A 16,322-nucleotide genomic window follows, 5' to 3' on the forward strand; every position below is an offset into this window, starting at 1 on the left:
CAAGACAGATGTGTCACTTAAAAGACACTTCTTAAAGGAGGTAGCCTGGACACACCGAGTCAAGCCGAGCCAGCACAAGTATAGAAAAGAGGCTTAAATGAGCTCAAACCTACACTGATGTTTCTTATTACTTATTAGCTGACATATACACCTGTATTAACATAACTGACAGACCAGACAACTTTGTAACAATTGACAAACTGAATAAAACACAAACCGTATAAGGTCAATTATGAACCTGCTGTAAGTACCACAGCATCAGCTAACAACTGGAGTCACTCTTTATGTAAGGATGAGGCCAACTCTTTGTGAGTGTGTGAGTGTGTGTGTGTGTGTGTGTGTGTGTGTGTGTGTGTGTGTATGTGTGTGTGTGTGTGTGAGATTTAATTTCCTGACCTCAATGCTTTTGTGGTTGACCGATTCTCTTACTGGACATTCAACAATTGATCTCACTCAATAGCTATCTGCTGATGCTGAGGTTTGGAAAATGGACCTGTCCTGTGAGTGAGTGAGTAATTGAGTGTGTGTGTGTGTGTGTGTGTGTGTGTGTGTGTGTGCGCGCAGGGCAGGGCAACCAGGGGGCATGAAGGCTGTTAGTTGACTTGGCACTGTCATTAGTTTTACTCATGAATCCAACATGCATTTTCTGTTTGCTACTGAGCTTTATGACTAATCAATTCAACACACACAGATTGTGCAACACTTCAGATGAATACTGAAAGTAATAAAGAAGACTTTAATGTCCTACAAAACTGACATTTGAGGTTGCATCGAACATTTTCAGAGCATCATACTTCTTTTAGAAAAAGTCAGGACACGTGCTCCACTACAGAACTAATCTTTGTAGTCTAATTGTGGAAAATAACACTGTTTGTTGCACGGATGCCAAGGGAAAACTTAATTCTCAATACAAAGGCTTGAGGATATATTTAAGCTATTTTATCTCCAGCCAATCAATGAAAGACAAGGGTTTAGCAAAGGAGCACTGGTGTATATTTAGAATGAAAGAGCACAGAGAGTGCAAGATTTAAATGACTTTTTAGCTACGCTTTGACTTTTGAGGCTTTTTACCTGCCTGACAAGATAAATCAGTCACTCTTTCAAATATTTACAAGTGCATTCATATCTATTTTTGCACAGAGCCTGAAAGAACAGAAGAGCTCTGTGTTGGATGTGGAGTAGAGAAGGCTTTGAGCGTGTGTTTGTTTTAACTGCATCCTGTGACAACCTCACAAGACTGAACAAGCGCTGGATCCGCTCATGTTTTTTCTTTGTAACCAAAGTCAAAGTGGAGCGTGCATCCAGATCCTGAGTTTCTTACACAACCTCACCTGTTTTCACTCTCATCAGACCTTTCTTCTATCTCCACCCTGTCAGTCGCTCCTCACTGTAGCCTAGTAACCACCCTGACCCAGATACACCGTCATCTTCAACCCTTCAGAAACACTTGAGCTGCAAATCTGTCCAAACGCGCTCTTTGTGTCTTTATGTACATGCGTTTGTTTATGGGCAGCTGAAGGTGAGCTTTTATTGTCTGTCAGGATGTATGTGAACATAAAGGGTTAAGGTCACCCAATAGGTGGCTTTGCTGTGCTCCTCAGGACTTCAAAGCCTCCGTCTTCAAGTAACCATGGTTACCTTTGGAGCCGCGCTGTTGTTTGGGTGTGTGTATTCTGATTGCCTGCCGTCACGTCTGATTTGACGCACAGTGTGGGAGACCATTACAGGACTACAGAAGGGGATGTGGAAGAAAAGTCACAGAGCTGCATGACCTTGTGGGGGATTAATGTCCCCAACTGGCAACCAGGGAGGAGGTGACAAAGGAGGATAAAGAAAAAAGTTTCCCCACCTTGCATTAAAACAGCTGGAAGCTTCCCTAATACATCAACACATGAACCAGGGAAGAGCAGGAACAGGACTCTAACCTGGCAGAAAAAAATCCTTCCTGAAGGAAACTTGTCAGTGGAGCGTGGACTAATGCTGCATTCAAGAAAACTCAGAACTCAGAAATTTTCATCCTGTTCATCCTGCTGCTGTCTGGCAAAAGATACAGGAGTGTCTGCTGCCGTACCACCAGACTGAAAAGCAGCTTCTTCCTTTAGGCTGTGAGACTGCTTAATTAATTCAGTACTCCTCCATGCAAAATTGTTTATTCAACCAGTCTACTTATATATATAATCTAATTTAGTAACAAAAAAAGCGAACTACAACTTAATCTTGCTTTACGTCCCTGTGATGTATAATGATACATAAATCTACATCCAAAAGTAAAGCTAGCTAGCTAACTAACTAACTAATATATCTCTTTAGTTTAATTTGTACAAAAAAGAGTTACCTGTTCCCCCGTTTCCAGTTTTTTATGCTAAGCCACACTCCTGGTGTGCTGGTACTGTATGAAATACTGCCATGAAATATTTGTTTTAACACTTTAGTTTTTGAACAGATTAAATAAATAAATTTAATTAGTAAGTTTAAGAGGTGCTTGTACCTTTTGTTACCTTCAGACACAGCCAGTCTCCAGCTTATCTAAGCTAAATGGCTGCTGGCTGTAGCTTCATATACAAGGCCCAGATATAAAAGTGGTATCAATCTTTTCATGAAACTCTTTGAAAGTAAGTAAGTGTATTTCTCAGAATGTGAGAATGAAAGAGGTGGAAATATGCACCCGTATTGTTGTTTCTGAGTGGATGTTGCGGATGTGAAGAGGTTGAAGGTGAAAAGAGGCACTGAGATGTAAAATGTTCAACGGCACTTAATGGATGCTTAAGTGGAGCACAGAAACGCAGAAAATAAATCAGACCAACGACTCCAAACAACTTGTCTCGTCTCGGCTGATATCAATCCATCACATTCGTTCTTACCTTGCTCATGTGAAACTCCAGACGTCTCATGTACCTCTCGATGGTTTTGATTTGCTGCAGAAAGACAGAGACAGCACAGTCATTTATTAGTGCCTCTGAGAACATGGCTACATATAATTAAAGCTGCCAACATAATGATCTATATGTCCATACCATAGGATATAATGAGGCACAGTGTGCAAGCCTCAGCTTACATGTCAAGAAAGTGACATTTGTGATCATTACTGATCATCAAATGTATGTCACAGGTTGGTAAAATGTTAAGTTAAACGTGTTGTTTTATATGCAAATATCTCACAGCTTATCCCTCTCAAGCTGTCTTCTCCTGTAACCATCACGCATTTCTTTCTCTTTCATCCTTTTTCCTGAATTATTCCTCAATCCCATCAGCCCCTCTCTCCTTTCTCCCTCATTTTTCTGCCTCTAGCAGTTCTTTCTCCCTTCTTCAAGTCTTTTTTTTTTTTTTTCACATCAAAGATTCAACATACATCAAACTTGGAGTGGTTGTTACAGTAGACCCTCCCCTCCGTCAACTCACCTTGTCAAGATCGTACAGCACTCCCTGGAGAGAGAAAACACACAATCACACAGTTAGTACAGAAAGACAGCACAGCTCATGGTGGCTAAGCAATGCAAAGCAGGCTATAGTTTTCTGGCATCAAAGGAAGTATCCTATTAAAACACCATCTCCAGTGGCAGCCTTTACTCTGTATGTGTATAATATATGTGTGTGTAAGAATGTGTGCATTGTAAGAAATCAAAATGTGTTTTCCATGTGTAAATCCATGACGTTAAAAGTGATTCCAGCTGCCATGACATGTTCTCAGTCCCAGCCTGTCAAATATGATGCTGCAGGTACCCTTCTAGCATCAGTTTTGGTCAAATTAGCAATAATAAATATGCAACATTTGCTGAGACTTCCAAAGTAAAGGCATAAAAACTACTTTGTTAGGATTACACAACAGAACTACTTGGCTTAAGAAAAGATCACGACTTGGATTTTAAAAAGTAGGTGTACATATGTAACACAGCATGTGCTTGAAGCATAGGGGCACTGACCAAGCTGCATTTGATACACTGGGAGTGTGAACAAGCTGGGCAGTGCTTTTGAGGAAAAGTTGTTAACTGTTTGCATCTGTAACTTTTCTTTAAAGGAATACGTTGACATTTTGGGAAATATGCTAATTTCTTTTCTTGCTGAGACTAAGATGAAAAGATCCATACTGCTCTCATGCACCTACGCTAAATATTTAATTAGAGCCAGCAGATGGGACACTTCGTTCTGTTCAAAAGTGAAAACATCTTCCTACCAGTATTTCTAAAGTTTTTGTATTTATGAATGAGTTTGTGAACTTTAGATGTGCTAGAAGTCAGATTTTATTACCTTGAAACAGAGTCAGCTTGTTTCCAGTCTTTATACTACGCTAAAGCTAAGTCTCCTGGCTGTAACTTAATATTTACAGTTCAGACACAAGAGTGAATTTTGTCATCTAACTCTTGGCAAGGAAGCAAATATTTCCTAAAATGTCTGTAAGATGTGGGCGAGGCAGGACTAACTGCTGCTTGGATATAAACTGCGGTGTTGCTTCTCACCAGGCGAGAGTTCCTCTTCATGTCCTTCATGAGAGACATAAGTTTGTCCAACTCTGTTTGATGAACTTCAAGATACTCACTATGGGAGGAAAGGGGAAAAACACTGAGATTTTACACGAATTCAAAAAGATTAAATGTTATAAATAAATGTGAAGGTGAATTCAGCAATGCATGCAAATCACAAGAACATATGTAGCCTATATAATGACAGCAATATTCTGTAAACACATCAGCGTATAAACATTTGTGCAGTTATGTAAATATATGCAGCTGAAAACAGGCTGTGAATGTACACATTAAAGGCACAGATTACTAACATTTATGGAGTGAAACCACAGATGTGACATTAACTTAAAAATAAATAATTACTCTGGAACATTTGATTTTGTGTAGCAGAGGAAGACATTTGTCATCGCTTGACGGATTGAAGTGTATGTACACACAGTGTAAGTTTATATGGGTTACTCACTCCAAGCCTTGTTTGAGCGCAGTGTAAACCTCCTCCAGTCTTTTGGGCTGCGGCTCTCTGGAGCTGCTGCCTCCCTTGTGTCCTGACAGGTGGGGCTTCTTTGGCTTCGACTGAGGCTTCTTCTGTACTGCCGAGTTCCCCATGAAGGAGTTACACCTACACACACGGAGAAACACACAAACGCATTAGTAAGTGTTGTAGAGGGTCCCCTGTGTGCAGGAATTTTCTTTTTCATGTCTTTTCTTCTGTGCAATGATGCTGAAAATCGTTTTCAAAATCGAAAAATACATTGTGATTCACAATGCTTTATAGCAAAAGCAGGATAAAGGAAGACCATCTTCATCTAAACATCTACTGACTAAAGACGGGAAGTATATTTTGATTTACACTTTCCAAACTCCAGATAAACATCCACATCTCTGCATAGTGCAGCCCAGTGAAAGTTGTCAGTACACTCAGTTACACTGCAAACACAAACTTCTAATAGCTAAAACGGCATAATTTCAATGGTGTCAATGTGCCAAATGTGAACAGACAACACAGGCAAATAAGAACGGGCTTATGGTGGCGCTCACAGCTAAACTCCATGGTAACATTATACTGACTGTTTACATCACCCAAACTTCACGGCCAAAAACTTTATCATTATAACATACGAACATAAAAATACCAGAAACTCAAGCTACGATAACAAAGAAAATGACAACTTGGCGAAAAGACCTTTATTAAATAATTAATCTGATATGTGCAGCAATTTTGTTCACATAAAATTCATTTTATCTTTTGAATTACAGTGCTTCTATTTCCCACTTAAATAAAATTCAATAAGCCAGCCATGACCTAAGCCTATGCAAAAATGGGCATGAATTGTCTTGGGCAATGAATGTTTAAATTATGTTCATACAATTGCAAAACAAAAACAATGCATCAGTAGAAGTCAGTCATTTTATACAATAAAATAATAATAATTGCCCATGTAACATCTCGATAGATGTCGTCATACCTCTGTATCAAGGCCTTTGTCTTTTGCGATATCATGATATTCAACACACTGTTACATCGTTACTCTTTATATCTGCAGAACTTGACTGAGAATCATCCAATTTTTAAGTTTTCTTCAGTTTCAAAGTAATCCAGTGAAACTTGCCTGTATATCCATGTGTAGACTGCAAACAGAAACTTCTAATTGCTAACTCAGCAAACTTTTAATAGTGTATAGTTTGTCAAAATGTGAACAAATACAAGCAGATAAAAGGCGCTCATGTTGGAGCCCACAGCTAACGAACTGACTCCATGGCAACAGCAAAGTTCCTGTTTACATCTCCCCAAACCCCCAAATTACGGAAACTGTAGGTCTAAAATTTAATTATTGCACCTCAAATTGAATTGGGGAGGTTGCATTTTCTCAGTTTCATCTGAGGGGGGTGTCCCTGGTTCACAGTAATTGACAGAGATACAATATTACATCTCATATTAAATATTTAGCGAGGGACTTCCAGAGTATTTCAGATAACAAGGCCTGCAGCTACTTGTAATAATGTAGTTTTCGATGAATGTTCTGTGTTATTTTACAGCATCCTGAACATGCCCTTGGGCCGGTTTCAGCATGAATTCATCTCATCTGTCTGACTGAGAGGGCTCATCGTGTCTGTGCACACTGAGATAACTCAGTCGCACAGGACTGACACATTTAACCCAAATATTACTCAAATACCGTCACCAAAAACCTGTCAAACGCGCGCACACACAAGCTTGCAGCGTAATCTGAGCGGTGAACCTCTTCATCAATCACAGGGCTGTGCTAAATCACACAGTATGCGCACATATCTGCAAACATGTGCTTCCCACCCCACCACTTTCTGTGTTTGACCAGTGCAAGGCTGCCATTTATCTTCTGCTGGAGTGAACTTACAAACACGCACACCGAGGTGCAATCACACTGCCGGCAATCAATGACATTCAAGCGTTCTTCACTCTCTTCCCCACAGTCCTCCAACAGTTGACCAACATCACTGTGACTGACACAAAGACGGAAGCCAGCAACACAGGCTCTTTTAAATTTTATAAAATATAGTATGTATTAAAGTGCAAGAGAAAGACTTTAGACTTGACTTGACAAAATCAAAAAAGACTTGGAGCACAAACTGGACTTTAAACACCAATGACTTGTGATTTCACTTGGACCTGAAAACACTGGATACCTTACCCCGAGCCAAAAGATTAAAAACTGTTTTATTTAAAAATGAATCCATTCCCTTCATGTCCTGAATCAGTTCATGTTAATGCTATTCATTCACAGCAAGTCAACACTTAATTCCCAAGATACAATCTGACAGCAAGTTGCTGGAGAGAACCATGAAGAACATTTAAATGTTAGGAAGCGTGTGCAAAAACTACGCAGTGGTCAACATAAAAATGAATGCATGCACGCAAAATGTGCAGGTCAGAAATTACAGCCAGAAACGCAACTTCCAACTTTGTTCGACATTTGAAGTTGCACAAAGAACAGTGTGTCAATGCTCTGTTGTTAACATGGAAATACATTTGGTGAAGAGTGCATTATGACTTGTTGACTACTTGAAACTCAAAAGTTTAGGACTTGGCCATCTTGACTCGGGACTTGAATTCGAAAACTTGAGACTTATTGTTTGATTTGATTTCATTTTAGGATTGAGACTCAACTATCTTACCAATTTGTGATTGGACTACAATCACCAGATTTTCTAAAGCCTAAAAACAGAAGCAAGAGGAGGAGGAGGAGTCTAGTTTTCTATCAGACCACTTGAATTACATTGGGGTTAAAGGTTAATATAGAACTATTTCCACTGACACCAAAAATGAATTGCTTACCACAGCTTTAAATCTCTGCAGACTAACTAATTATGTGTCAGTTCACTAATTAGTTGTTGCAGCTCTACAAATGTGCAAACCTGATGTACCCACACACAGATAATTTCTCTGTATCCTGGTGTTTAATGTCCAAGCAGGGCTGCAACTAATAATTATTTCCAAAATTAATTCATCTGTCTGTTGTTTTTAGATTAAACTATCTGTCAAAAAAAACGAGAAAATGGCCATCACAATATCTCCGATCACAAGGTAAAATCTTTTGATAGCTTGTTTTGTCTGAACAAAAGCATAAAACCCAAAACTTCTCAATTTATTATCATAGAAAACAGAGAAAAGCAGCCAATCATAATATTTAAGAAGCTAAAATCAGCAAATGTTTGACATTTTTGCTTGATAAATCAGTAAAAATGAATCAGTGTATCAAAATTATTGATTGAGAACTTCATTAATGGTATTAATGGTTTCAGCACCATGTCTAAGACTATTATCTATTTTGAAATGGGGAAAAAAGTCAGTTTTTCCTCTACAACATAGCTACTTCACAAATCTGTCTCCCCTTACTTCAACCTATTTTAAGTCACTCTCATCTCACCCGCTCATGCACATTTCAGCTTCTAAAACCATTACAGATTTAGCTGACAAATGACATTTCCCCAGACTTAACGAAACGATCCCAGAGTCATCTCAGGGACATGGCGACAACCAATTCCAGCGCTCGACAAGTTGGACCACGCCACATCTTGCCGTGTGCCAGCGAACGCAGCACAAGTTGAGCTAAGCCGCCACAAATGTAGGGCACCGCTGAATGAGAGCGCCGCGTAGCCTTGGGGTCACGCAAGCTGTAGTGTAGAAGGGTCTCTTGGCAGGAAAACGCACAGAAACACACATATGCATAGATGCAAACACAATTCCATACTGACTTATAATTATGGAGTTGCAGCCTTGCAAACAAACTGCACGGTCTGCAGGATGCATGCATGCGTAAATGCACACAAAACATGCACATGGGTACACACACAGACAGCCCTCGCTCAGTAACACAGACATACACTATCACACATCAGTGGCCTGAGAAGCCGCATCTCTGTCCCTTTCCACCTCGATCATTATCAGAATGGTAACTTGCTGTCAGTCGCCTACACACCCGAGTCCTTCCAACCAATTACCCCATTCACTATGTGGGCAGGGAGAAAAGAGGGGGAATCGTCTTCAAACAGGTTTTCTCAGCAGGACGAGGGCTGCTGAAGAGGACCAGGCGTCGACAGCTGAAAGTCTAAAGATCGTATAAGATATTTCTAGGATGTGAGAGGGCTTTGTCTTGTGATGATGGAGCGAGTGAGAGCTGTCACAGATGAGTCAGAGAGGCAGGGACACAGATAAAACTCTTATCAATCTCTAACTTCTGGCTATGAATGAAAAAAAAAAAAATCAGGAAACTGAGTGGTTAAGCAATAAAGTGCTGATCATCCCTTGAGAATTCAGCTCCTTTACCGGAGCTTGAGACTTGCTGCAACTCGCTGAACGTCATGACGGTCGGATTATTGAGTCAGTAAATTCCTTCTGTCTCTGTGAGTGATGTTTTTAATCTAGGTCTAGTTACAGAGATGGGTTTCTGAATGGGACATTTTATAAAAAAAAAAAGGCTTCTTCACAAATTTTAAAGTCATGCTGATGCCAACACTATGAGGAAGTTAGGGCTGTTCCCTACCTACAGGGGTATTTAGGGCCCAGACTCAGATACATATTTTAATTTCAAAGGCAAAATATTGTGCAAATATTTAAGAATAGTTTCAAGAAATTAGTTGTTGCTCTTTTCTTAAATGCTGCCTTCAAATGGGGTCATGTTTACCATGTTCACAAGAAGAGTCCATATGAATGGTCACTTCTCATACTAGTCACAACCTCTGCTGGTTGAAATTTTAAGAGTTCAGAAGTTCTGATGTGTGGATGGTAGTGGATGGTCATAATGCTTTTAAATTTCCTGTATTGTGTTAACTATTCATTAGCTTGCTAAACTGTTAGCCTCGGTGGCTTCTAGACGTCAGCTGTTTTGGCGATCATGATGCCGTTGCCTAGGAGCTGCGTTCTTATGACGTAATCACTCAAACGCCAAGCATATCACATACACAACTTCCCACGCCTTAATAACAAGCTCACAAGTTCCATTTGAAGGCAGCAAAAAAATCCTGTCGCTTGAACATCAGTCTTCTTTTTTTTTTTTTTTCTTTTCCAAAAACATTTCTCCAACAAAAATCACTGATTTTACAATGATTCACCAGGTATTATGATCGGTATTATGATTGGCAGCGAAGTTACTAAGATAACTACTTTTATATCACAACATTTTACACATCATCTGAGGACATCTGAAGATTTGTCTAAAAAAAGAGGGTTTTGTGTCACTATTCTTTGCCCTACAGGTCAGCTGATTTCATGAAAAGAGCAGCTGTTGTTCTTATTTAATACAATGCATGAAACACTGGGGCTTTGAGGTTTTCAAATGAAGCTGACCAAACCCTGTGCAGAAATACTGTGTTTAAACTGAAAGACTAAACTAAACTGATTTCAACAAACTGATAAGAAGTGCACTAGAAACTGTTTAAACTATGTGTAAGTTAAAGCAGCTACAAGGAACTTTCTTATTGTGCTGATTTTGGAAGTTCTTGTGGACAACAGCTGTAGTGTTTCCACCATAATGCCACAAAGTGTAACACCAAAAATAAAATTATCTGAGGACAAATCTTCTCCTGCTTCTTTTTAACTGGCAAACTTTCTGCACACTGTAACTTTGCTTGGGAAAATGTAAACACAGGCTCTTCTGGCTTGCATGCTGTAAATCATTTCATCTGATTTTAAGGAGAATTTGACCCGGTATCCGACATCAAGAATAACTTACATAGAAACAGCCAATCGGCTCGTGTCATTTGATTATGGGGGGTCATATAGAGGCAACAGTCTAAAATTGACACCATTTCATAAGCAGTTAAAATTCCTTGTACTATATTTAACATTAAACAGATTGTGATGAAGGCTATTGGATTATTTCTTTTGAAGGGACAGTCTACCAATTTTATACATGAAGATCAGTGTGCTTGTCACAAGGAGCACAACCCTGCCTCTAAAGTCTGTTAAATAATGTCTGAGAAAATAACCCTAATGATTTCATCAGGCTTATCTTGGATTGGGCTTCACAAAAGTCTGATTATATAGTGGGGGTGTGGGTGCATCATAGGGAATGTAGGATCCAGTAATTTTTTGAGGATCTCTCTTCTGACTTGATTTTCATCTGTCTAAATTGGTGGAATCCCCCTTTACTAATACCATATGATGAAGCACACAGTAACGCTTGATCTACTGTTAAGTATCCTTTTCTTGACCCCAAGTAAATGCTGACATAGTACTAAAATAGTAACCAATAACATATTTTTTAAAAAGCATCACCTCCAGATCAATACCATTTCTGAGCATGTGATACTTCAGTCTCGGCTGTGGAAAATCAATTTGCCGCTTTGTTTTAGAATAAACTCGTTCAATCGCACCATGACCTCAATTGCCATTTCAGAAATGAATAACGTCGGCTGACCACACATTAACAGTAAATGATTTCTGCTCACCGAGAGCGTCGCTCCTGTAGTGTGCTGAAGCCGGCGAAGGACTGACTCCGGATTATACCATTGGGTCCTCCGGGGGAGTGGGTGCCAGCCGCCATGATCTCCGGGACGCGGGACGACACACCTGGAGAAAAGACACAAGTACAGATCCATTACATTACATGTGGACAACAAGTGAAGGATTCAGCAGCAGTATTACATCATGGGTGCAACAACAGCATCTTTTGAACTCAATTAACACCCAAACTGTTTCAACAGAGAGGTTAACTGTAGTGCAGGGAGCTTTCAGAACAACACAGGCTCTGTTGGTGAAGCTTGCCTTGTGCGATGTGGACGAGCAGCATTCAGAGCCTGTGCTAACATGTCTTGACTCCTCTGGCCTACCTGTCACCACCAGTCAACTGCAAACATACCTAAACTGTTACTGTTTCACGTTTCCGTCCTCAGGCAGGTGTCACAAAACACAACTCCTTTCACTTTCCTTGCATTTTTCCCTACTTGAACTAAAAGTTAAAGCGCAATTCATCAGACTGACAGGTGTTTAAAAGCCCAAGCAGAGGTCACCACAGACTTGAGGATTTGACCACAGATCTGCAGCAGCTTTAAAGCTCTCTTCTGCCGTCTAGAAATCTAATTCTGAGTGATAAATTCCAGGAAAAGCTACCCAGACCTTCCAATGTCTGAGTTATCTAATCAGCCTCTCCTATAGTTAAGACATCTTTTATCACCGTGTCTATATTTAGTAGCTGCAGCCTGTCAAGTCTTCAGACCTTCAGACCTTTTTCAAGCTGGAGATGTGGAATGACTCACGTGGGGAACGAGCTGAAAATAGACAGTAAAAAGTTCACGTATGGCCGTCAGATAATGATGTAGCAGAGATGAAGTGCCCAGGGGAAAAAAATCCACTGAGATAACTGAAGCAAAGCTTCAACAAGCATTTTGAGATTTTGTCCAGATCATGGCGATAACAGCAGCAGCAGGTTGGCATTTACATTTAAAGGGCAGTTCAGTGAAAAGTGCTTAATGACAGACAAAGTAGAGATGCATGTATCAATCTGCTGCAGTGAAGGGTCCAACACTGACCTCAGGTCAGCTATCTGCCACGTATGACCCCTATTCAATTCTGCTTTTTTTTCCCATCAGAGTCATTGAGTTGACATATTAAAATCCATACTACAAAAAGTTTAATTTACAGTGGGATTCAGAGTAAAATGTAAAAGATTATTTTTTTCTTGCATACAAACTGCAAAAAAAGAGTACACTAAATGCTAGTGGAGTCAAAACAATGAATTAATTAATCAATTAGTTCACTGACAGAATTTTATTGGGCAACAATTTTGATGATGTACCGACTGTGAAATTCTGGGCTGATAAATACAATCTGTAGATGTTTATTTTGTTTTAGTTGGTATTTATTCTTCGTTTGTGCTTGGGAAACAAACAAATATTCATTATGAAAAATGTGGTTGTTTGAAATTGATGCGACACAACAAACATCAACCACTGCCAAGGGTAAATGTTATCTTTATTTTCTTTTATTGCAGTCAACAAGGCTGATGTTCAGACAATAAATTGGTGCACCCCTAATTGTTTAAGCTGATTATCAAGCAAAAACGCCTATTTTCATGTTCTCTTATTTCAGCTCCAAAATATGAGAATTTGCTGCTGAATGTCTTTCTGACGTCATTTAATGAGACAATTTCAGTAAGTTGCAGCTCTAAATATTAGTATAAATTATTATTGTACATTGTTAACAGTATACACTTAAAAAAGCTTTACCTGGACTGGATCAGAGGAGACTTGACCCCAAAGTCCAGTTTGACTGATTACTGTGAACATGTGTGCTGTACACATGTGAGCTTGAGTATGTTTTGCATCTGGTGTGAAAAAGGAAGTGCACGCTATGCTGACAGGCTTTTCTACACTTCAGCAACAACAACAAATGTTGTGCAGGTGACGATGCAAATGCCCTCGGGTACAGAACAACATTACTGATGTGAACGCTGATGGTGGGGGGAGAGGAGAAGGGGGGCAATCACAATAAGGCACGTTACAAAGCACCTAAGTACCTAATGTGAAAAGACCCTTAGTCTGCAGCCACACCAGCAGGTTTTCAGTCTAAACACATGCACATCAAATCCAGCAGAGCTTCTGAATTCAAATGCATGAGTCAAACACAGACAGAAATCCTGAACAGAGAGAAACTTTTGCTCTACTGACCAACATGCTGACCTCAGTGTTAATAGTGTGATGACTGTAAACACTGTAGCAAGGAAGTGGAAGTGTCATTTCTGTCTTTTTAATCTGTATCGCTCCGCAGCTGAGCTGAAGGAAAAGTATGGCGAACAGAGAGAAATGCCTGGGGGACGGAGACAGATTTGTCAAATCAAATTAAACTCCACTAACAAGCAGAGGAATCAGCCTCAGTATTCAGCTCTCCTCAGTGTCTGTCTGCTTCTCTTCCTCACAGAAAACAAGATAAACCGTCCCGCAGTGCTACCAGTTAAACAACTTTGCCAAATGAAGTGACAAGCAAAACACATTTTTTTGTTGACTGTTTGTGTGTGTGTGTGTGTGTGTGTGTGTGTGTGTGTGTGTCAGTCTGTTTGTGGGGCCCTGTGTTTGTTCGTGCTCTGGTTTTGTTTTTCCACTGATCCATCTATCTTTCTGTCTCTGGAGGACAGACTGAGGTCTCTGTGTGTGTGTGTGGGGGGGGAGGCAGGGCCGGACTAGTTTCATCATACATATACAAGCATGTACACACTCACACACGGACACACACACACACACACCCGACCATCCACAGACACCTCAGTGCTACAAGCGATTGAGCAACCTGATACCCCCTCCTCTGGTCTGTGCTGTGACAGACAAAGACCCGGCACGGGGCCTGAGGAAAGACTAGAGCCTTGTTTTGTGGAGGGGGGGGGACAATAGGCCGGTGAGACTGATACTGTTCAAGGCTATAAATAGCAGCTAGCTCACTTTTACACTGAGGACTCTGATGGCTGTGACTCAGTAAATGAATCATCAGGACCAGTGGATGGGTGGACGTCTTGGCTTGAAACAGCATGGTCTGGTTGATCGGTTAGATGTAGCCAAAAACAGTTAAAAATACATCTTGTTTTGTCCTACAGACTGGGGGTTTACAAATGAAAATTACATAAGATTCTTTGGATTTAGTTATAAATTAATGGCTAATCACAGCTACCACCACACAATATGGATGAAATCACTGTTACAATAGTTTTAAAGATGCACAAATCATTTTTATGTAAACAAAGGATCACATTATTACACGCAATGTGGCACCTGTTGCTCGCAATGATGAACCCTTGTGTGTAAAGATGAGACAAGTGAGTGTGGAAGCTTTGAAGTTCTTTAAAAGCACCTTGAACAAACCGTGTATCGCTAATTTTGTTAGTTTTTAGTAACAACTCAGAATCATTCAATTGAACAACCAGATACATTTTATATAATACCATCATGATATAATTCTGCTGAAAGGAATTCAGTAATACACTATTGCCTTGCCACAGTCAGCGGCAGGCAGAAGACCTGACAGGAGAGCTGCAATCTGCCTTAATGCTCTGAAGCATTTTGGTCCATTTTGGTCTCTGGATGCGCAGCAGCAGTTTTCTACTTCGCCATGTTTGCCTCTCTGACTTTCTGACTCACTCTCCTAAAACAAGAGCAGTGGGAGGTGGATGATGGTACATTTTGTTACCTAATGGGGTAGTCACAGAACAGGCTGGACACTGTTCCCTGCGCTACAACCATTTCCCGAAGATTTCCTGTAGATCTAGACGAAGCAAGATAATGACGAAGACATGGACACTTGAAAGCTAAAAGCTATACACAATCATACCAGATGGTATAATCTGCTCAGTTTCAAGTCCCTTCAACATCCTGATGTTCCCAAATGGTACAAGCAGGTAGCTCCGCTCATGATGAGGACCTCAGGGAATAAGACGGAGTATGACTTACTGTCATGAGAGAACACATGTAGAAGTAGAACGGCACTCGCACAATTAAACCAGGGAAAAAGCTTCATATTTACTTCAGAAATACACTAAGATTTAATGCTGACTGGAAGGAGACTGTATGAAATTAAGTCAGTGTTTGTCCTACATTCATTATCAGGGTCTCGCCCACCCACTGCTGGATAAATGTGGCACTTTATAAAAAGATAATCATCTTGTCTCTTCTCTCCCTCAGTACGGGCGCCATTACCTACATTTTAACATCATGTTTGTTTCTTGCAAATCAGAAGTCATTTTTCAAGCAAAACTATCAAACATTCTCCATTTGCAGAATCACAATTTTGCTATTTTTCTTTGTTATATATGACAATAAACTGAATATACTTAGGTTTTCGACTGATAGTTGGACGAAACAAGACATGTGAAGGCACCATATCAGGCTCTGGGAAATTGTGATCGATATTCTTAACTATTTTATCGACAAAAACTTAATCTATAGCTCTAACTAATGATTATTTTCATTATAGTGACCAACAATGGTCTAAATTACTTATTTTAATCATGAAATAATGGTGCCTCCTGCAGCTTTAAAAGTATAGAACATATATCCTGTTTTGACTCTCTTGGTGTGTTTTTGCAGTGGACATTTTGGCATGAGTGATATGCTAAATGTTCACACTCAAGTCCAGGCTTCTGGATTTTCCCAAAACCTTTCCCAGCCTCGGCACAAAACCGACTCATTTGAATCAATGTTCCCCATGTATAAAGACACACACACACTCACACACACGGGCACACGCACACACACACACACACACACACACACACACACACACACACACACACACACACACACACAAAGAGTGGAGTTCAACCACTGAATCATAAAAACCTTTCCTCTGCACCTCTTAGTGTCACCGCTCATCTCGTCTAAAGAGGCTTTCAGGATGAGAAC

At 40.1% G+C, this 16,322-nt stretch overlaps 1 protein-coding gene across 2 annotated transcripts in view; it reads right to left on the reverse strand.

The window, feature by feature from the left end:
- The window catches only part of ripor2 (RHO family interacting cell polarization regulator 2), a 79,253-nt gene that overhangs the window by 22,217 nt on the left and 40,714 nt on the right, over positions 1–16,322 (reverse strand). For both annotated transcript variants that reach the window (XM_084738444.1, XM_084738443.1), the window contains exons 2-6: positions 11,388–11,508; positions 4,924–5,079; positions 4,455–4,533; positions 3,400–3,423; positions 2,862–2,915 (exon numbers count right to left, since the gene is read on the reverse strand). In XM_084738444.1, the coding sequence (XP_084594570.1) occupies positions 2,862–2,915; positions 3,400–3,423; positions 4,455–4,533; positions 4,924–5,079; positions 11,388–11,508 (434 nt within the window). The remainder of the gene's footprint in view (positions 1–2,861; positions 2,916–3,399; positions 3,424–4,454; positions 4,534–4,923; positions 5,080–11,387; positions 11,509–16,322) is intronic.

Source organism: Lutjanus erythropterus, chromosome 16 (assembly GCF_056507025.1).
Source record: "Lutjanus erythropterus isolate fLutEry1 chromosome 16, fLutEry1.hap2, whole genome shotgun sequence".
Classification (NCBI taxonomy): Eukaryota; Metazoa; Chordata; class Actinopteri; order Lutjaniformes; family Lutjanidae; genus Lutjanus; species Lutjanus erythropterus.